This window comes from Lissotriton helveticus, chromosome 4_1, assembly GCF_964261635.1.
Source record: "Lissotriton helveticus chromosome 4_1, aLisHel1.1, whole genome shotgun sequence".
Taxonomy (NCBI): Eukaryota; Metazoa; Chordata; class Amphibia; order Caudata; family Salamandridae; genus Lissotriton; species Lissotriton helveticus.
In genome coordinates this window covers 1,847,465,403-1,847,487,453 of record NC_136063.1, presented here as the reverse complement: position 1 = coordinate 1,847,487,453, position 22,051 = coordinate 1,847,465,403, and the positions used below count along the sequence as shown (strand labels likewise).

The following is a 22,051-nucleotide window of genomic DNA, read 5'->3' as shown; positions in this document are numbered from 1 at the left end:
CTCCCGATCTCCTCTTCCTTGGCGCGGGACTACAGCCAATCTCAGCGCGGCGGCGGGTGAAACTTCCTTTCTAAACCGGAAGTCCCGCCCACCGTCAGGCACTGTGGTGCCTGACTTCCTGTTTGGGGCGCGAGGGCCGCGGCTGTGATTTTTGGGGCACAAATGAGGGGTAGGCTCCCTCGGTGAACCAAATAAACATGGAAGCGGGGTGGGCACCCTCTAAGGTGCACATAAACGGGGAGGGCACCCGTATGTATAAAATAACACAGACGCAGGGTGGGCACCTGCGCTCTGAAAAGAAGAACCAAAGGGGGGATCCCTACGCTGGGGAATCCCTCTAGAAAGAGATCAACGCGCTATTTTCGAGGGGAGGCCAGCGCTTTCCAGACGCTGGCAGGCAAAAGTCCAGAAGCCTTTTCGGAAGCAGGTGGGACAATGTAGGGCCCAGGGGCCAGCACACAGGGCACTCCAGCAAGAAGACAGCCCCCATGATAGTCCCTCCTGGGCCCCACCATCAGCAAGGCCCCCTCTGTCAGGAATCAAAAAGTAAAAGGGTTCCAAAGAAATCCTCCAGCATCCAGGGCATCCAGGGGCTGGGCATGGCCCAGGGAGGCAAGCCTTCCCCTGGGCCCCAGCAGCAGCACGCCCCTGGTAGATTCAAGTTGAGCACAAGAACATTTAACATGAGGTCACAGCCTCTTTTCTCTCTAGGGTGCAGGGTGGGGGAAAACCAGACGCAGCTGGTTCTGGAGCACTCTGTTGTGCTCAGTCCCCTTCCCTATTCAGAGGACAAGCTAGGGTCATCAGTCGCACCACAGGGGGCGGAGCCAGCATTGTGGAGGGAAAGCCCAGGCCTATTCAGGTCCCAGGTGCAACCCCTCCCTGCCATCAACATGTAGATCTCCCCATTCACCACCGGGGCAGACCCATCCTGACTTCTGGAGCCAGGCACACCAGCCAGTTCCAGCCAATCACAAGCCAGACAGTCAATTCACATTTACTGCACAGGCAGGCCAACTTCTAGAAGTGGCACTTCCACACTAGACACATTAAAGCCGCACACATCATCGCGCAGCATTTAATCACACGAGTCCGCACATACCAAACTCGACCCTGCACTCCCCAAACATCAGGAACTACCATGGACACACATATCCTCCATGTATTCCTATAGGAGGGCAGGCCAATCTCACACATGCACTCAGAGAGCGCACGCACTTTACACTGCACCACAGTGCTAAAGTGCGCAAAGACCAGAAATCACTATACTTATCTCAGAGTTCAATGCAAAAAGCTTAGGGGTGAACCTGCCAGAAGGGCCAAGTCCAACACAATTCCTAATCAACGGCAACCTATCGTCACCATTCCCAGTCACGGTTGGAGTCCCTCAAGGATCAACCCTGTCCCCCACCATTTTCAACCTTTATCTAGAAACGCTTACCAAAGTGTTATGCGCAGCTAACATCTTCTATCATATGTACGCTGATGACACTCAGATCTACATCAAAGCCTCATCTTTCGAAGAGATTCTCTCCCTGAACGAAGCCCTGGAACTCACCATCCAATGGCTTGAATCCAATCAACTTAAACTCAATGCAAAGAAAACAGAATTTCTCCTGATCTCCCCTCCCAATACCAACCTTGAGATTCAATCATAGATTAAGGCTATCACAGCCTTAAATTGCCCGACTATTGTAAACTCGGCTAAATCCCTGGGAATTACCCTTGACAGCAACCTGAACATGCGGAACCACATCAATTTGATGGCCAAAACAGCCAGATTTCACCTGAGCTACCTTAGGAAATTAAAACCCTTCCTCAATTCTCCCGACCTAAAAATGGAAGTCCAAGCACTAGTCATCTCCAGACTGGAATACAGCTCCTCAGCCCTCTCGGGTTTACCCAAGATCGCCCTGGCACCTCTCAAAGCCTGCCTCAACGCAGCCGCCAGACTACTTACCGGCACAAGGAAATACGATCATATTTCCCCACACCTGAAAGCTCTCAACTGGCTTCCCCTGGAGGCAAGAATACAGCTCAAACTAGTATGCATCACACACAAAGCTTTATACTCTAACTCCCCAGCATACCTGGCACAGAAACTTGATATGTCTGGAGGAACCAGAAACTTCCGATCTGCCAGAGACCTCTTGCTCCAACCTGCACGCTTTCTGGAAAAAAAATGTACAATCGGGCCTTCTCAGGGGCTGCTCCAAGAATATGAAACTCTCTCCCACCAGACATCAGAAGAATCCCCTCTCTGACTTGCTTAAAAAAGGATGCCAAAACCTTCCTTATGGGCATATTTCTCATCTAAATATTGCCTCAACCACCACATGGCCCGATCTATGGCCGTCCACTACCTCCCTTCGGACTACCTAGTAACCCCATCAGAAACTTGGGGCCTGTCTTGAATAATTGTAAATGTAATCTGTAAATATGCTATCTTGTCCGGAGTAATTGGTTATGTAAACTGTAAATACGTTGCTCTTCTTTGCCTTATTTATCCGGCACCCCTCCCTCTTACCACTCGATCTGCTACTGGTTGATTCTAAGCCTGTCTGTATATTGCTTTGCTCTCCTGTAGAGTGCTCTGCTACCCTAACGGGTCAAGTTTGCGCTCTATAAAACACATAAATAAATAAATAATGGGTACACCTCAATAAATATAAAAAAACATGCAAGGGAGGAAAGACTTCCGCCCTTCAAATCACAGACTCACTATTCTCTGCTCCAGCCGATTCATGAAGGAAAGGTCTCATGCATGTTCTTTTTGCTGTAATGTACCCAAAATCTGAAACTTCCTGCCAGCCATTCATACTAACCCATGGATAACTAACTCCGAGAAAGGTCTAAAAGCAATGTTGTTAGAAAGAAACCAGGACACAAATGAGTAAATGAGAAATTAGTACTTCTCCCATAATGCAGACTGTAAGTCTAAGACACACTACCTTGCGTAAAAGCAAATACAGATTCAAACACAAAATCCAATATTACAGGTACTCTCCATGGTTTGACCTCATACATGCTAAAGAAACATTGATCTTACCTTACACCAGAGTTACTATCCTGGAACCATCAAGGACTAGCTACTGGTGATACTAGGAATACATCAAACTAAGTAACCATGAACAACGTGTATCAAATATATATTGGACTATGGAATATGTGCACAACATGTACTATTACAGGTGAAAAATGGATTGCTAATGCACAGTACTCTGATGCCCTTGGTTCACTTACATGATATATAAAACTCTCAAATAAATATAGAAATTAATACATTAATAATAAGCAGGCTTCACTATGGTCCCTTTCAAGTTAATGACATTTCCTGAACCCTCACCTAATGGTATTCTGGACAAAGAATCAGTCACATACTTCACACAAAGGTCTTCCTGCCAAAAGGCCCACACCATTATTTCTGCTGTGGGGCAGTTTTAAACATTATCAATGGAAAAACATTAACACAGAGGGCAGCTCCTGGAAGTCTAATGGTATATAGCTGACCGGCGCTCCAGGCAGACAAAGTCTAACTTTTTAAAAGCTGCTTTTACTGTATCTTTATCAAGATCCAAATTCACCATTGAACTAGTTGTTTAAGAAATATTACAAATGGTGCTCGAATGGGCCCTGTAGCGTATTCCAAGTAAAAGTTTCCAAATAGTATTTTAATTGTACTATAGTATTTCTCATAGAAATAGCTACATCCGTACACAGGGAAAATAGCTTTTATGGGCTGGTCACTGTAGGACCATGCCAAACTTAAATTCTTACATGATATACTTTGAAATACTAGACACCATTATCTATGGGCCACAAGGCATTTATGGGGGCGATTTACTTAATATGTAGAATACAGTTCTTTCCTGTCAAGAAAGGATGTATAGACAGGTTTGCCTGCAGATTTAAAAGCTGCATCAGTCATGCTACACATGGAGGCCTGAAGCTATGCTTCTCTTTTCAGTTTAGTTGATGGCACAATATGTGCTTCTGTCTACAGGTGACATTCAACTTATATTTGTTTGTGTATTCCTGCACCATATACTATGGCCTTACTAGAAAGTTAAATATGGCAATTGGTGATTAGCCAATATTATCATGTTGTATGGATCAGAGCACATATAATGGGGATTTGTCATCAGTGCCCCAGTATACAGAGTTCACAATTCATCATCACCAGTCAGCAAAACATCAAGTTGACCATGGATAAAAGAGACACTTTCTAACAGGAAGCATTGCTACTACTTCCCAATATTCAAGTGCAGTAAAAAGCTATTGTTTGTTGGAGACCATGTCACTCTGATACAAAAATATGCAACCTACTTGGATTTGAGAATTACCTCATTTCATTGGAAGGAATTGCAGGTCTGCAAAATCTTAATGTGAAGTACTCCCCTAACCATAATCTGAGCATACACCATGCTGTTCAGATACAATCACCGCTGGATTTGTTGTAGGCTCCCACAATTTCCCAAAGAGAGGACCAGCTCGGGGAAGACAAGTTATGTTATGTTCTGTTATGTATTGTTATCTTATGTGTATTTGTAAAGTGTATTATTACTAGCGAGGGTATCTTTGCGCTGAGTAGGTGTGTGTGCCTAACCTTACCTATGATAGCTTGATTAATTGAAAAGCCAGGTCTTCAGTTTCTGGCAGAATTCAAGAAGATAGGAGAAGACACTGATGAGAAGAGGGAGGTCATTCCATGCTGTAGGAGTGACGTAAGAGAAAGCTTATCCTCCGGACTGGGTTCTGTGTATTTGTGGGATGTTGGTGAGTAGGAGTCCTATGGAGCAGAGTTGTCTGGATGATTGGTGGAAAGAGATGCAACTATTCAGGTAAGTAGGGCCTGAGTTGTGGAGTGCCTTTAATGTGTGTGTGAGGTGTTTGACTCAAACACATTTGTGCTTTGGAAGCCTGTGTCGTTTTGTGTGGCGTAATGTGAGTTCTATATGGAAGGTTGAGAATGAGTGTGGCTACTGAGTTCTGTAATAGTCTGTAGTCTTCTAATGAGTTGCTAGGTGATCCTGGCATAGAGGGTGTTCCCGTAGTCCAAGTTACTGGTGACTAGGGTGTGAATGTCCTTTTTTCATGGGTTGCTTGGTAGCGATTTGAAAATTTTCCTCAGCATCTTCACGGTGTTGCAGCAGGATGCAGTGATAGTGTTGATTTGTGCAGTCATGTCCAGTTTGCTGTAGATGATTATTCTGAGTTTCTTATCATGGGTTCTGGGTATGCAAGTTCAGTCGGCTACCAGTTGGAGTCCCACAGAGAGGTGTTCTTGCTGAAGATCCCTACTTCTGTCTTGTCAGTGTTGAGCTTGAGTCAGTTGGCTTAATTCCTGTTAATGGCTTTGGTCTTGCAGGCAGTGAACTTGTTTCTTGTGTTGGGGGTCATGTTCAAGAGGGAGAGTATGAAGTGCGTGTCATCTGCTTAGGAGAGGATGTTGATGTCATGTGCACAGATTACATTGGCCAGAGGGGTCATGTATGCATTAAAGAGGGTGGAGCTGACCAATAAACCATAATGGGTTCTGCAGATGAGTTTACAGGCTTCCAAGGAGTAAGGTGCCAGGATGAGAGCTTGTGCTCTATCCATTGAGAACTAGCAGATCCAGAGAAGAGCGGGTCCTAAGTGTCAGTCAGTCAAACAAAACTTTATTTGGTTGGTTAAAACCTTAAAAGTACATTTACCACATTCCGTGAAGGAGAAAGAACAGCAGCACAACATGACAGTATTCAGCAAAGAGAAAGACAGCAGCATAACATGACAGTATTAAAACCACAAATATACCTCAAGATACATGTAGATTAACTTCTCTTGTTCCTTTTAAAACGGAGTATTATATTTTATTTGTTAAAATCACTAAAATCTTACCTATACATAACTTCTTCAGAATGCAGCTCTTACTACTGTTATACCTTAGTGTCTCTTCCTTTATTCGGAGGTATGGGCTGCACTATACGTGTTCATCTGCGCATTTAAGGAACAGCTTGACTTTATTCATATATTTCCCCAACGCACAGGCTATATCTAAGTTCTCCATTTCCACCAAGAGAGTAGCAGCTTGCATTCTGTGCGTAATCTTATATTTTTTTTAAATCGGACATAAAAATTCCTTTCGAAAATCAAAAAATCTCATACAATCTAAAAAAATATGTAAAATATCACAGGTGGTTCCTAAAGTGCAAGTGCATTTCCCATTACATCCTATCATTAGATTTCGAACCCCGTTATTCGCATAACCTGGGTTTATACCAATTCACATTTTCAAGACTTCTCGCCTCAGGCTATGGCTGGGTAGCCGATCCACATAGGGGAAGTGTTGGCTGCTCTCCCAAGCCACTTTCATGTGTGCTACCGAGGACTTTTGAGCAAGGTAGTCCCGATCACAGCTACGGGACATGTTGACCCCTTGAATCTTTAATTCTTTTTTCCCAAATATTATGGGGTCTTGCGGCAAGCATACCTTCAAATCTAGCACCCCGTAAGCCTTACTTATTGAAGCTCTCACCTCTTTTGCCCAGGGTAGCTCACTGATGGTAATTTCCTCCTTAGCCCATTGGGAGATTTTAGTAAGTTCCCTACTCCCAACCGCTGCCAGAAGCGTACAAGGCTCGTACAAGCTGTTATAGCCCAGGAGGTTATTCCCAGCTCCAATCGTGCTGCCTGCACCATAGATGATTTAGGCAGCGCGAATAAACTTTTTAATATGTTTCCCTCCTCTCTTTCCCAGGAGGTCTTACCACTGAGATATAGAACCTCGGCTCCATACAAAAATTGTGGGGGAACCATTGCTTGATAGGCTTTTAAGACCGGCCTATCTGACCTTTCACCATAGGTATTATTAAATCTTTTTAGGCCTTTGACCGACGCCAATGCCCTTATTTTTAACACCTTCAATGCTAAAGGTTTTCCCCTCCTGTGCTGCATGCCCAGATTTCCCATTGTTCATGACAAGGTCAGCTCGTCATTAGCACAGCTCAGGTGTGCCTCATGACGAGCTGAGCTCGTCATGAGCATGGAAAAGGTTAATGCTTGCAGGTGTGTGTGCCATTTCAAGTTACCTGAGAACCACACTCCCAAATATCTGTAGTCGGTCACCCTCTCAAGCAAAACTGTGCCTAGATACCACGAGAACTTCGCTTTCCTTCTCCCAAAACATACAATTTTAGTCTTGTCCATATTTACCACTCATTTTTTACTCATACAGTATTCTTTAAACTTATTTAGTTTTCTCTGGAGGCCTATCTCCGTCTGGTCCATAATGACTAGGTCATCCGCATAAAGGAGGCACGATATGTGCTTTCCTCCTAATTTCGGGTTCACCCCTCTAACATCTCTTAATACTTGGGGTAGGTCAGCTAAGAACAGGGCGAACAGCAGGGGGGCTAGGACGCACCCCTGCCCTAACCCATTCCCAATAGGGATTCTCCCAGTCAGTCCTCCGTCCTTGTCCAATATTATCTGTGCCCAATTTTCTGTATGTAGAGCTTGGATAAGGACCAGCAGGTCATCCTGTAGTTCATACCCTACTAGTGTTGACCACAGCTGCTCCCTATCCACAAGATCAAAGGCTGCACGGAAGTCAACGAAACAGCAGAATAAATTACCCCTCTGATCAATTGACTTCCGTGCAATGGACCAAAGAGCAAAACAATGGTCAATCGTTGAGTGCCTTCTTTGAACCCCCCTGCTCTGGGGGTATTATCTGTTTGTCTTCCACCCACTCCTTTAGTAGCCCTAGAATTACCTTGGAAAATACCTTTTCACCTATATCCAGAAGGTTTATTAAGCGGTAATTTTTGGGGGAGTTTGCATCTCCTTTTTTGTGGATTGGTCTAACAATAGCCCCTTTCCAATTCGCAGGGAATTCACCTGTATTTAGGATCCCTAGAAACATATTTGAAAAGAACTCTGCCCACCATTCTATGTTAGTTTTTATTATGACAGCTGGCAGGTTATCAGGGCCAGCTGCCCGTGTTAGGTTTAGCCTAGTTATTGTGTTTCTAATTCGGTCTGGGGAAAAGTGGATTTTTAAATCTTCACTTATTCCTGGCCACACATTTTCCATTATTCCCTCCCTCGTTGGCCATTTACCATAAATTTCCTCTAGGTAGGTCAACCACTTGTCCTCTGGCACTGAGCACTGCATGGTTCCTTGTGCTTTCCCCGTACAGTCCTGTATTAACCTCCAAAAGCCTTTCACATTTTTATCTTCGATTACCTCGAGTAAGTTATCCCAACATTTGTCCTTAAAACTCCTTTTTTTTATCTCTGATAACAGTCTTGTATTTTAACTTCAGTTTTCTGTGTTCTAATACCACTTCCTCACAGTAGTAGCCTCTGAGGCGTCTTTCTTGTTTCTTAATACCGGCCTTTAGTTTCCGGCATTCAGCATCAAACCAATGTTTGGTATTATTAGGGTGTAATGTTGCATTGTTTACTGATTTATGATTATTCCACTTTAGTTTAATCCGAAGGCATTCCACCAATTGCCTTATTATACCCTCGTACCAGCCTATGCTTTCTTCTGCTACAAGGTTACCCATTCACAGTTAGCTGATATGCGCTTAGTTTCTGTATATATTCATCAGTGATTCGTGTTGTTAGTCGCTTGGGGAATTCTACATCTACTAATAGCACTTTTTGTCTTTGCGGGGGGCTATTTACCTAGAGTTCAACCTACAATGGATAGTGGTCACTACCCTCCACCCCCAGAATTTCAAATTGTTTGATAAGATGGAAATGCAAGGCCTGTATGAACACTTAATCTATGGGGCACAATTATTGCCCTACCTTAAAGGTACGCTTCGCAGGCCTGTCCGCTTTCTTTCTACCGTTGGAGCATACAAATCCCATGACCCCCAACAGTTGCCCAAGCTCGTCATCTTTAGTTGAAGTATCACAGCAGGGAAATTGCGCCCGCTCTATTTTATATGCATCCAGCAAGTCCTTCAACCAGGAGTCCATTATTTTGGGGTTAAATTTATGGTTGAAGTCTCCCAATATCATGAGCACATCCCTTGGATAACGGTTACACACCTCTTCCAGGTCAGTTTTTAAACATTCCAAGTCTGCCTTATACTCATTTGCTTTCCCTTTCTGAATATACACATTTATAATGCATAGGCTTTCACCCCCAACATATTATTTATTGTTTGCACTCTATTGCCCAATGCCCAGTTGCACTTTAGTTCCAGGGGTTCAATGTCTTTGGCTATTCTTGTTGAAATCAACGTCATCAGACCCCCTGATGGTCTACCCACCCTGTTCCTTTTAGCTGCTTTTACATAATGAGTAAAACCTACGGTTGCAGGGATTTCGCCGCACAGCCAAGTTTTCTGGAGACAAACAATGTCGTTTTTCCTCAAGGTATTTTTAAAGTCCTCCTGTGCCCCTATTCTATTGTACCCATTTATATTCCAGGTCATTATAGATAGGCTGTGCGGCGACCCTACTTCCTAATCGATCTCACTCGTAGAACCATCTTCCTCACCACTCATGTATGCCAGCTCTCTGTATCTATTCCCAGCAAGTACATCTTCCATGTCCCACCTTTGGTCTTTGGGTCTTATCGTGATTTCTAGGGTGTCTTTAGTACCTCTCCCCAGGTTGATCATTTTTATTTGTCTCTCGCCTAGTGCTGCGTGGTTCCTGAGGAATGAATTCCCTAATTTATCCGATAGTACTTCCTGCCTTTTTAGTATTCTAATGCCTTCCCGTAGCATCTCGGTCTCTGCCTTTTCTATAGCATCCTTATTAGGGCTGAGTGGAGTAAAACCTTGGTTATTTCCTCCCCCTTACTGTTTACCGTGAACCCCACTTCTTTTAGATCAGCAGTGCTAACATATCTTAGGCTGGGGCACTTTCCAAATGATGATAGTAGCTGGGAGCGATTCAAGGGGTTTAGTTTTTTGATTCTTTTCCCACTTTCACCTGTCCTATCGGCTCTACAAATATCCAAGTGTCAGTAGGTGGTTCTGTCTGCTGATGTTGGCGATTCCCTTCTAGCATTTCTCCCCTTATGTGCCTACAAACTTCTTCTCCTCCCCCTATTTTGGCCCCCTTCCAATATCTTGGGTGGGGACCCTCTGCACCTGGGGACATCTCCCTTTCCCACTCTACTCCTACACTCTTCTTTACCCCTGGGGGATTTCTCCTGGTAGCCTTTTTGTTCTCTCCCATGTCATTCCTCGTTAACCCCCTAAGTTGTTCTTCAGGTCTACTACTACTTGCACCTTTCTCTACGAAATTAAACTTTTTATTTCCTTGCCTTACTGCCTTATCTATTGTCTTATATACCGGCGTTATCCCCCCCTATGATCCTGGTGCTTTATGGGGTGATAATTGGGTCGGGCCTTAATCCCTTTCCTTCGCTATAGTATATTCTGCCTTCTATACCTCTTATCCCCATACCTCTTTATAAGCATGGGGCGGTAGGATACATATTCTGTGGGTGCATTCTCTGGAGGGCCAGTCTGCTCTTCCACTTCTTCCCCCCTGGCCACTTTATTTTCCTCCTGGGTTTCTACAGGTCTTACTACTGAGGGCATCAAGTTTTTAATCTGTACTAATTCCCCGTTTATACCCTTAAATTGGTCTCCGTGTCTTTTTAGAATATCATTGTTTTGGACTGTAACCTCTAAAATGCCCTGCAGAGTTTTCTGGAGCATTAGCATAACCTCGAGCATGGATAGGCCGGTAGAACCCGTCACCTCCAGGCTGCGTAAAGATATGCCTGATACATCTGATCCGACTATGTTTGGGGGCCCCAGTCTTTCATGTCCCTTATGGCTTGGAACCTCCCCAGTAATGTCCCCTTCTCCCATGGAGTCACTTCGGTCTTCATTCACCACATCTGCTCCTATGTCCTGGGTGAAAATCGACTGAAACATCCTTGGCGAGGATGATAACCGAGGTTCCGTTGGTATCTCAGCGATATTGAAGTCAGTCTGATTCAAGGCCTCGATGCATAATGCAGCCGGATCCTCGATATTTTGCGTGGTCTCGATTACACTTGTCTCCTTTTCTGCTATCTCTTTTCCTTTAAAATGTTTGCCGATAAAATCCTTAATGCTTTTTGATACCACTGACCCCCCTTTTGCGCCTGCTGACCTGGCACATGCCTGCGCTGGCTGCGGGGTTGTGCTCGGGGTGGGGGTTGCACTAATAGATATTGTTCTGCCAGCGGTTGGTGTTACCATCTCATTATTTACGTCATACAGGCCTTTGGGTGAGCCAGTCACATCCGCGGTTCCCGATTTATTTCCTGTTTTTTTAACATTTCTTAGCACTCTGCGTGGTTTAGTTTTCCCTAGGGCCATTGCTTTTACTATGTCCTTTCTTTGCGTTCTTCTTCTTAGCTTCCACGGGTTGCGGAAGGATTTTCCTTCACCTTGGGACCTTCACCACTTTTTTAGGTGCACAGCAATCCCCACTCCAAGTATGCTTCCCCTAGTTATTTATTTATTTATATATAAGGATTGAAAGAAGAATTTTAACTTCACTTACCTCTGTTTCTATGAGCCTGCACTCTTTCCTCCTCCTCCCCACTTAAATTCCTGTTGTAACCAAATTACAGCTGCATCTTTATATCGTATCTTCCTCTCTCCTCCCCTCTCATTACAGGTCCAGACGTTGGCCCTTTTTGATGGAAGCACCAGCAGCCAGCTTCCGATATCCTGGACGCAATTTCTGGGCGCTATCCTGGGCACACTGCGTCTACCACAGCTATTTCTCCAGCTCGCGCTGATCTGGAGCTCGGTTCTTACACTGGGTCCGGCTCTAGGTCAGCCGCAGGGGGTGCAGACGTCGCGCTCCCTCAGACCCTCTCCAAATACCTATTTGCGGCTCCAATACTTGCCGCTTTTTCCAAAAAGCCGAGTATCCCAGGAATCTCCCGCTGTATTCCCGCTGTATTCCAAATCAGCTTAGTATCCCTCCGGTACTAGCAGCGGCGGCAACAGCAGTCATAGAAAGTGCATCAGTGGTGAATCGGTGGTGGATCGGCCGGCAAACGCGGCCGCAACAACCCGGAACCGGAAATTGGGGGCGACACCTGGAGGCAGTCAGATGGGAGGAGTACGAGTGCGAGTCAGTCGGCTCCGAAACAGAGGTCAAGAAGGTCCGTGGGCGTTACACCATCATGCAGTAATGTGATGAGGATAGATTGAGATATTATATTAAATGCTGCAGAGAGGTTCAGAAAATTGAGGGCTGTGGACCGAGGGCTTGAATAAGGTATCAATAATTTATGGTACTTTTTACATCTGCTGTCGAAATGATCTGTCCTTAAAGTATCTTCTTTCCTCTTGAGGCACTTTAGTGTATCTTTACATCCTAGTGTATCAAAATGATGTGTCTTACTACATTTATTTTTTCCTTCATCCTTAAGATTTAGTACATATAAATATATTTAACCAACTCTTGTCCCTACTTCTAGTTGAGTGTGATGACTCATGGTCAGCCTCATCCTGGTCATAGATCACAGTGAAAGTCCCTTTAAGGGATATTGTTATTTTTCCTTAATTTTTTACTTTCATATGCACTTTTGATAACATTATCAGAATAATTGATATTGTTGAAATCCTGTAAACTTAATTTTTGTCTTCTAACCATTATTTACATTTCAATAATTGTTGTGGTTTCTTTTTGACCAATATTGATTATTGTGATACAATCTTGATTTTCCTATTTGACTTGTTTATCTCATGACTGTGTTACTGTTAGGAGTTTTCTTAAGATCCACTCCCTCGCACATCTCCTAAGGAGTTGCTTTCCTCTACAGTGCCTTACTGATTATGCTGTGTGGGGTTCAACCACACCATACATTGAGACTTTGGTAACTCTCCCTCCCAAGCTGCTGCATCAGGAAAAGCTCTTGAATTGATAAAATATTATACATTTTTATAGAGTTCCGACAGAAGGCTGTCCGAACTCTAGGAAAAGTGATTTGTCTTTTCACCTGCAACATAATTACTTCAAAGAAATGAAGTAATTGTAGAAAAAAAGGAAATGCTTCAGTAATATGTAGAAAAAAGTAAATTCTTCTGTTTATCTCTATTTTGACAAAATAAGCAGATATGATAGAGTTAGCATGTGTACCCCTTGGATTAGGAACTGTCCTGGAAATGCCTGGAAAGACAGTAGAGAAATGGAAGGCAGAGACTGATATTCACAGTCGCTGATTATTTTGGTGCAATAGTGTCTGATCCTCATTCAATGAAAAATCTAGTACTGAAGTTGGTAAACATTCTCTAGCTTATACTTTTTGGAGGAAGTTTCAATGTTTCAATTCAAGACATATTATGAAAAATTGAAGCATCCGCAAGGAGAGAAAGTATGAAAGAGGACTATGCATTTATCAAAGAAGTTAACATTTGGTAGATATTTGGAGGCAGCTGCACTCTATAGAGGAAAGATACATGTCAAAGACTGGCATTTGAATAGGCTTGTGGAGTCCCCTTCATGATTGCCCAAAGAAAGGGTGTAGTATCTTGGCCTGACATGTGCTATACTGTGTCAGTGGAACCCTACATCAGTGATGCAATATGGAATGTTGGGAATAGTAAATGTCAGTTAGATTGGAGCTGAGTACCTGGTTAGGTGCTCCTGGTGGGGCTGTTATCCTGTTCCTTCTTATCTACCAATAAACACCATCTATATACACCTGGTCTGGTATGCTGAGTCTTCCTATCTACATCTGGACATGTGGGACAAGCCCACTACAAAGGGCTACTCTTCCCAATAGCTAGGGTGCCACTCTGAAAAGAATAGTTCCTGTAAAAGGTGTTAAGTGTCTCATTAATAGGGTCCCAGTTAGGAGACAAAAACACAAATGGTAAAAAGCCTCTTTGGAAATCTTCTACCCCCTTGATTGAAGATAACGATTAATACATAAGTGATTATCAAGGCACCAAACCCACCCTGACACCAGGAAGGAGAAAAGAGTCAAATAGGGAATCAAGAAGTGGAATTCAGTAGTCGTTCCAACTACTAAAAGCAAAATATCCGAACAAAAAGTAAGCAAATTTGCAAATATCTTATTTTTCATTGTGTTAACAAAACACTACTTCTTGGATTAGGAACCTCAAATAGAATCCTATGAACAGACTACCATCCTAAAATGGGCATTTCATGATATTTGTCAATCGCTGTTTCCTGTAAGTTCTTCCGCTCACCTGGCACACGAAGAAAAGGCCTAAGTGAGACATATTTCACCCAGCACAGCAGACCACAGTTGCTCCACTGCCATTTATACCTGATGCTCCAGACCTCTTGACACACCCCCTTGGGTGACTGCGAGTGTGTGAACTGCAGGGCTGTCCACATAATGCGGATGTTCATTCACGTGCTGAATGCGCTGCCCAGAAACAGAAAGCATGAGGAGCGATTTTTCATCATTTGAATGGATACAGACTCTGAAAACCTCTGGGATCTACTTGTGTTAAAAGTGTAACAATATACTTATTTTAGCAGAAATCGGAAAGTCTCAGTAGAATTGATTTTATTTCCTGATATTTAATGCTAAATGTGATTTGTATTAACTTGAAAATAAACACAATGAAACACGAATCGTGAATGATGATCCCTCAGCAATAAGAAATATTTTTAATATTTTTGCCAGGAATTGTGTAAAGAGAATTTCTTCCCATGTTTGGCAAAAAATCGCTGAATTTTTGGAGAAAGCCAGTCTTGTTGCATGAGGCTAATCAGTCAAACATGGTGGATAAAGTCACTAATGTAGTAAAAATTGTGGCATTAGAAAAAGCACTGAGGAAGAATAGCCTTACTGTAGAGGTAAACAGGATTTATAATGATTCTTCAGCTCTGCAGTTAAAAGGTGTTTTAATACAATTATCTCACAAAGGGACCCCTACCTTCTATTTAAAAGAAAAAGGGTGAAATAATCTTTTCTTGAATAAGGAAACGATTCAGAGAATTATGGATCGTATTGGCCATTCATGCTGCTGAACATGGATTATAAAATTCTTGATTTTTGGGCGTGTTATACAATCAATACAACCAAGGAGTCATAGCTGAACACATATGGCCTGATTACAATGTCGGGTGGACTCATATTCCACCAACTCCGGTCAGCGGTCCAAACACCTCTATTACAATGCGACCACATGGTGCAGTCGCATACTCCTATTTCTCTATGCTGTAAACCGGCGGCATCACAAGCTCCCATAGAGAAATGGGAATGTCTGTGGCAGGCCCCTCAATCAATCAATCAATCAATCAATCATGGCATTTGTATCGTGCGCTACTCACCCGGAAGGGTCTCAAGGCGCTGCCCGTCACACAGTGCTGGGAATAACAGGGGTGTTCCCCGTCATCTTCTAACCGGAGGTCGTGAAGGAGTGGGGGCCCTGCTAGGGGCCCCCAAAGTCACTTTCCATGTCGGAAAGCCCTACATGGAAAGCCACCAGAAACCGAAATCGTAATCCAAATGGCGGAAACGCCATCCTTAGGGATTACGGTGAAGCCTCCGACTGGCCAACAGGCTTCTTGAGCCCGTCGGAATCCAACCAGAATGACCGGCCGGTTTCTTTTTGACCTCTGGCATTATAATGCGGCGGTGAAAAGTGAAACCTATGATGTCTGTCAGAAAGCCTCTGACTGCAGGTCGGTGGCTTTCCGACCGACATCATAATTGGGCCCAAGTGTCACTATCTGCAGCTCAGGTATTGTAATCATGGAAATAAACAGACATTTCAGGTGCATTACAAGTGAGGTGTCTGGATATGCATGTTAAGAGCAAACAAGGTGAAAGCAATTAAACATGAAACATTGTCTACAGACTGATGTGCTATAAATAAGCACACAGGATCTCAGGACGTAACCAGTAAGAATTAAAGCTGAGCGTTATTGGTAAAGCATGGCAGTCATTCCTATATAATCCCTAAAATCAAGAAACAGATTATCAACAAGAAACCCATGCCCCCTCCCCACCCTCCCCATGCTTTCGTGCACGAACCCTAATCCTTATATCATTTAATGACATAATAGAAAGTGTGTGGGCGTTCATGGCATAACCCATAGTGTCTTCAGTATTCATCATAACTGTATGGTATTATATATAGTACGTCATGTGGGCCATCATCAGGGGCGGTTGGATCCCGCAACACTTTCAAATCATGCAACACAGAAGTCCATGCACGCAGATCATCTTCAGTCCTATCCCTACGCACATGCTGCATTCACTCCTCTGCTCTAGTCGCCCACTCAGAGACATCTCTCAACCACGCTAAGTATGTATGGGGAGCCAGGCTGAGTCAGTCTATTGCTATGCGGTGCTCCACCAAAACCAAGCCGAGGAGAACAACTTTTATGCTCAGTTTTTGTTTGCAGGAGAAGAAAGCAATCCCAGGAGCACCTGATGGCTCTCCAATGGTACTGTCCATCCTTGGGCCCCATTCTGATTGTGTACAGCCTCCAGCCAGAACGGGGATATGGAAGGGCAGGACAACACCATATGCATAAAGTTCACTGTCTAGGCTTTACACTGTGGACAGATGTCAAATCGAGTGAGGTATACAGAATGTAAGGTATGTGGGGTGAGGTATGTTTGATGTATGAAATTATATTGCAGGAGCTTAAATCGTGTGTTAGACTAACTGTCTTTGTTCCCTCATGTATTTTCGCAAATTCCTTAGCAGATAGCGGACCTCCCAGTATGTCCTCCTATTTGACCTGTACCCAAAGTGGCAGATGCTTCCAGAGCGCTCTGTAGATGTGGGATATTATTCTATGGCCCTGTGCCATCTCCAGCAGTCTCACTTGGATATTGGATACGCCCGGCACCTCGGGAAAGGTTGGCCACAGAGCACGGGCCAGAGTTTACATTTAAGTATTGTAGGCATTGTCCTATACCCAAAGAAAAAGATTACACAGCCTTCTCTCAGGTGATAACTTGCACCTTGCTGTAAAGTTCCCCCATAGAAACACAGCCCCATTCCCGCCACCTCCGTATCAACATTGATTCATCAGTTTGTAGGAAAGGTTGCACTACCCATAGTGGAATATCAGTGCCACGACAAAGCACTCGGCGAATGACACTCTCCAAAATATTCACCACCAGTTGAATACTATTGGGGAAATTAATAGGAACCCTCAAGCCGCTCATTAGCAGCACCGGTAGAGAATTTTCCTCATATGTGCCCTGCAGTAGTCCCATTTCCCAGTTGTCATCAGGGTCAAGCCAATAAATCGCGTGCTGGAGGTGCGCTGCAACGTAGTATAGCTCTAAATGAGGAATCTCGAGGACTCCCCAGTCCCATGGTCTCTGAAGCATGATTAATTGGATTAGTTTATGTTTAGGGCCCATAGATGGTCCTCGAAAAGGCAATTCAATGTGCGCAAATGATGTCTTGGGGATAGCATACAAGGTGCTTTGGAGTACAAAGGGACATCGCGGCAAGATGATCATCTTGGTAATGGCCACTCTGCCCATAAGGGATAGAGGTAAATCCCCCTACTCGTGCACGGAAGCTTAAAGCCCCCCAACTACCATGCCTAAGTTTAAGGCTAGATAAGTTGGGGCTGTGTGCATCAGATAAATGCCCAAATACCAAACATCTCCCTTTGTTCAAGGAACTCCGACCATCGGGAGGTCCTATGGTGGCACACCGATCAACCTCCCCAACGGAAAGTTTGGATTTCTCAGGACTGTTGTGGAGTCTGGAGATCTCTCCCAACTCCTGCATCATCCGGAGTAGGATAGGCGCCAACTCTGCTGGGCAACGCAGGTATATCAGTGCGTTGTCAGCATAAAGGGAGACCACAGGATTGGTCGCACCCAGGTTGATACCCTAGGGCCCCATGATAAGTCACAGGGCACCCACCAAGGGTTTCACGGCAAGGGAAAATAGCAAGGGGGAAAGAGGACATCCCTGCACAGTACCTCTACATAACCGGAAGGACTCAGATACCACACCACCTGAATGTATGTGGGCACAGTGATCAGAGTAAAGAAGACGGACCCAAAGAATGATTTTAGGTATGAAGCCCATTGTATTCAAAGCATATGTCAGAGGGAATCAAATGCCTGCTCTATGTCTTATAAAGCAAAGGTACAGGCATTGTCTTGGAGATGCAGGGTATGATAAACTTGAGCTAGGCGTCAAAGGGTATGGAGAGTGTTTTGCTGTGGGACAAAACTTGATTGGTCAGTTTGGACAAACCAGGCAGCAACGGATGCAGGTGGGCCACCAGCATGCTGCTAAGGTATTTCACATCTATATGCAGAAGTGATATTGGCCTGTACGCGGAAGCCATACCAGGATCCCGACCAGGCTTTGGCACCATCATGATCAAGGCCTCAAGCGTAGTGGCTGGTGACCAATGCACAGTGCTCTTTCATATACCCCCAAGAGTTTGCCAGCCATCACTTCTGCATATTTATTATAAAATTCTGAAGGTAATCCATCACTACCCTGTGCCTTTGTGAGTTTAACGCATCGGATGACAGCAAGTATCTCCTTCCCAGAGAGCGGACCATCCAGAGATTCTCTATCGTCTGTGGAGAGACAACGCAGATAATTATATGCTAGGAATCATTCTAAATCTTCTGTGGAGGGAATCAGCTGTTTTTCATAGATCGAGATGGGCATGGAAAACATACTCTATTGCCCTTTGTGTATAGACATGTGTCCCAATATCATTGTGGAGAGTCAGGATAAGGGACGCGGGGACTTCCCATTTGACCAGGTGGGCCTACAACATGCTTGTTTCATCCCCCTCCAAATGGAGCCTCTGGCGATAGGTTGAGTAAGTATGCTTCTCAAGTCTATGCCAGTCTTCCAGTAGTTTGGCCCTGACCGCCCGCCACAGAGGTAAAATACTATGACACATACCCTCCTCGGTGGTCAGATATCGATATTTTTCTTTCTAAAATTTCTCAAGAACTACTGAATGGATTTACACCTTTTAAAAAAATGTCTCTTTCTGAACCAAGGGCTACATTTTTGCCAAATTTGGTGTAATTCTGTTCAGCAGTTCGAACTGTAGTCCGTTCCAATTTTTCCTATGGAAATTAACATGGGGAAAACACGTTTTGGGGCCTCCCTTTTTCTCGGTGCCTGCTTCACAAATCACCCCACAACTTTCAAAACAGGAGCTGATCGGAGCGCCCCATTAATTTGAAAATTTTGTGAAGATTTGTCAAACGGCGCCAGCATTCTGAAGGTATCAAAAGAAGAATTTTTTTTAAAACACCAAATTAAATCAATACCTAGATATAAGAGTCTGTATCTTCGAATTGGATGTTGTGTGGGCTGTTTACAGCCTTAACAAGCTTATGGCGATCATAACTGGATGTATAAAGATGTACTTTGCGCATGTGGATATATTGTAGTTACTAAGAATGTACATGGCCCATGGTACCTGTTCCTGTGGCATTCCATGACTGCACCATAGGAATTAGCGCATTATCTAAAATCCAGATAATTGCTACAAATATGAGGTAAACTGACTTCCATTACCGCAGGCTTGCCTCTAAATCAGGTGAATTGTCAGCTATTGTTGAAAAAATCTGAATAAAGGTATTTCCAAAGACATAGAGATTGAAAGAATAGGGCATGATGTGTGCACTGTGTATTAGGCTGCACAGCCTTGTCTTACATTTACTTGAGTTTTGACGTCACCTAGGATTAGATCGTCCCCCATCGGAAGATATTATTCATTAAACGTGAATGGTAATTGAGTTGATCACTTGCTGTTTCAGTTGCTTTCCCTTCTTGCCACTATAATTCACTCACAATGGTAGATGTGCAGAAGCAATACTCCTAAAAATATTCTGTAATATTGTTGAGCCTGAAATTACAACAGAGGCTGCGCACCTTCAGAGTCACCACCGTGGCTTGGCCATCATTCTGCGAGCGTGGCGGCCGAAATCTCCAAACACGTTCTGAGCCAGCCAAAAATTACTGCAAAATGGAAATGATAATATATGACATTGTTAATGTGCTGTTTTCTTCAATGTGAAGACATCCTATGGCCATAGTTGAGAAAGACAAACGACATGCCCCTGCCGCAGCTGCACCTTGCATCAGCAGGGTATGCACAGAGTGCAGCTGTCACGGGAGGCATGCCACCTGTGTGAGGCGTGCCACTTGTGCAATGATTCTCAGTGTAAGAATGCACGAGGGCGGCTCCTCCCTTGGTTATATCCCTGCCAGGCTCCAGTTTCGGACATATGGCCGGTGTCTATTGATGAGTAACGAGGCCTGTTTCTGCATACCTCTCTCTGGCGTGCGTGTCTAGAAATGCTTACCAACCACACCCCCGCTGTACCACTTCACTTGAAGCCCCGAAAATCCAATTCCTGGCCAATTTCCTTTACGAGTATTCGTTTCCTCAGATCCACACTGGGCACAGGATAGTTGAGACTTTTCTTTAGGATGTGCTGTGCACACAGTCTATGAGCATCACTCTCCTCACACATTGTGATATTAATTCCAATTATTTGGTGAGATTGTTTTCGTTCCTGTCTTTTTACTGTATGTGCATCGTTATTCCCAGGGCGTCTTCCGTGCCACAAGTGTTTTAGTGTGGAAGGTCATCTGCTTTAAATAGACCCTCACCCCCTCGCGTGTGTAACCCACACCCAGCCCAAAAGGCTAGTGTGCGCCTTAAAATAGCGCCCTCTCTCCAGACCTCGCTTCTCTCCTCCGAGCACTTTCCGTTGTGTGTGTTTATCATTGTGCGGCCAGGTTCCATCATGAAGGTCGGGGTAGCCGCTCTGTTTGCCGGAATTGTCGGTGGTGTTGGCGTTCTGCTGTTTCTTACAGCTTTTGGGACAGATTATTGGTTGCTGGCAACTGAGGACTGTGGGATCTTTGAATCGGAACGAGTCACCCTGCCTTCTGGAAAGGTAAATCAGGCCTTCAGAATCACTGCTACAATGCCACTGAGGACTGCTTTTATATATTAAATAAATATATGCCGCGCTGCTGCGAAATTAAACACTCTTTGATGGGCTCAATAATTACATTTAAACCAGCCTACCATGTGAAGAAGCATCCTGCAGGATTAGTAAACAGACAGCTGCGAAGGAACTGATAGATCTCACTTATTTAAGCTTGAAAAGATTTTTTTCGACGGCGCTTGTGTTTGTCATTTTTTTTCAATCGTGTCTTTTAATGGAAATTCAGGATTTTTTCGGCGTCTTGATTATCAGCGGTTTCCTAGTAATGTTCACAAGATTAATAGGAAAAATGCGTGCCGGATTCGAACAGTGCGAAACGACCTTTTAGGTCACACAAGCAAATGCATACATTTTGCAGATTTCATCTTTAAGGAAATGGCTGATTTGTGTTTGTTGTCTTTCCAATGCATTCCAGTTCACGGAGGGAAAACAATGTGGGATTTATTTTTAAGTTGAAGTGAAATTCACTGAAAACATTTTTAATGCGAAAACCCGCTGAAAATCACCAGTTATAGTTCCTGAGCTATTAATTTCACTCCTGCCATGCACTGCTGAGGACCTCACATATTACATCACTCAGGACATCTTCAATTAAATCACTGATGACATCACTGATGACATTTCAAATGACATCACTGATGATATCTCTAATGACACTAGTGATATCAGCCACCCTACTAATGAATACGGCTGCCCGCCCTTTTAAAAAGATTTTTTTCTTGTGGCCACACAATATTGCCATGTGAACCTGACACACATAAAAAAATAAATTGGGCCACAGGGGAATCCCTACCCAGCTTCATTATATCCTTTTCAAAAAGTATTTCCAGGACAGGGGCTGAGTCCCTAGGTTCTGTAATGGTGGGCACAACATTTTGTTCATGTTGCAATCAGCCAATCAGAGCTCTGGCTCTCAAAAAAACCCTCTGCCATTAACACCAAATCACAAAAAGCACGCTTTCTAGGAAAAGTTCTAGCTGTCTGCAAATTTGTTGTAATTCCTTTCAGCCGTTTTGGCTGTAGTGCTGTCTAACTTCCCTTTGGAAATTGCATAACGAAATTGCATTTTGTGACCACTCCTTTTTATTGGCCATCACTGGTACGGATCACCCC

General features: G+C 44.0%; 1 protein-coding gene across 2 annotated transcripts in view; it reads left to right on the top strand.

Moving 5' to 3' along the window:
• The first annotated feature begins 20,674 nt into the window (after positions 1-20,674).
• The window catches only part of LOC144829389 (transmembrane protein 182-like), a 290,025-nt gene continuing 288,648 nt past the window's right edge, over positions 20,675-22,051 (top strand). For both annotated transcript variants that reach the window (XM_078688501.1, XM_078688500.1), the window contains exon 1: positions 20,675-20,884. In XM_078688501.1, coding sequence (XP_078544627.1) covers positions 20,732-20,884 — 153 coding nt within the window. In that variant the 5' untranslated portion in view covers positions 20,675-20,731. The remainder of the gene's footprint in view (positions 20,885-22,051) is intronic.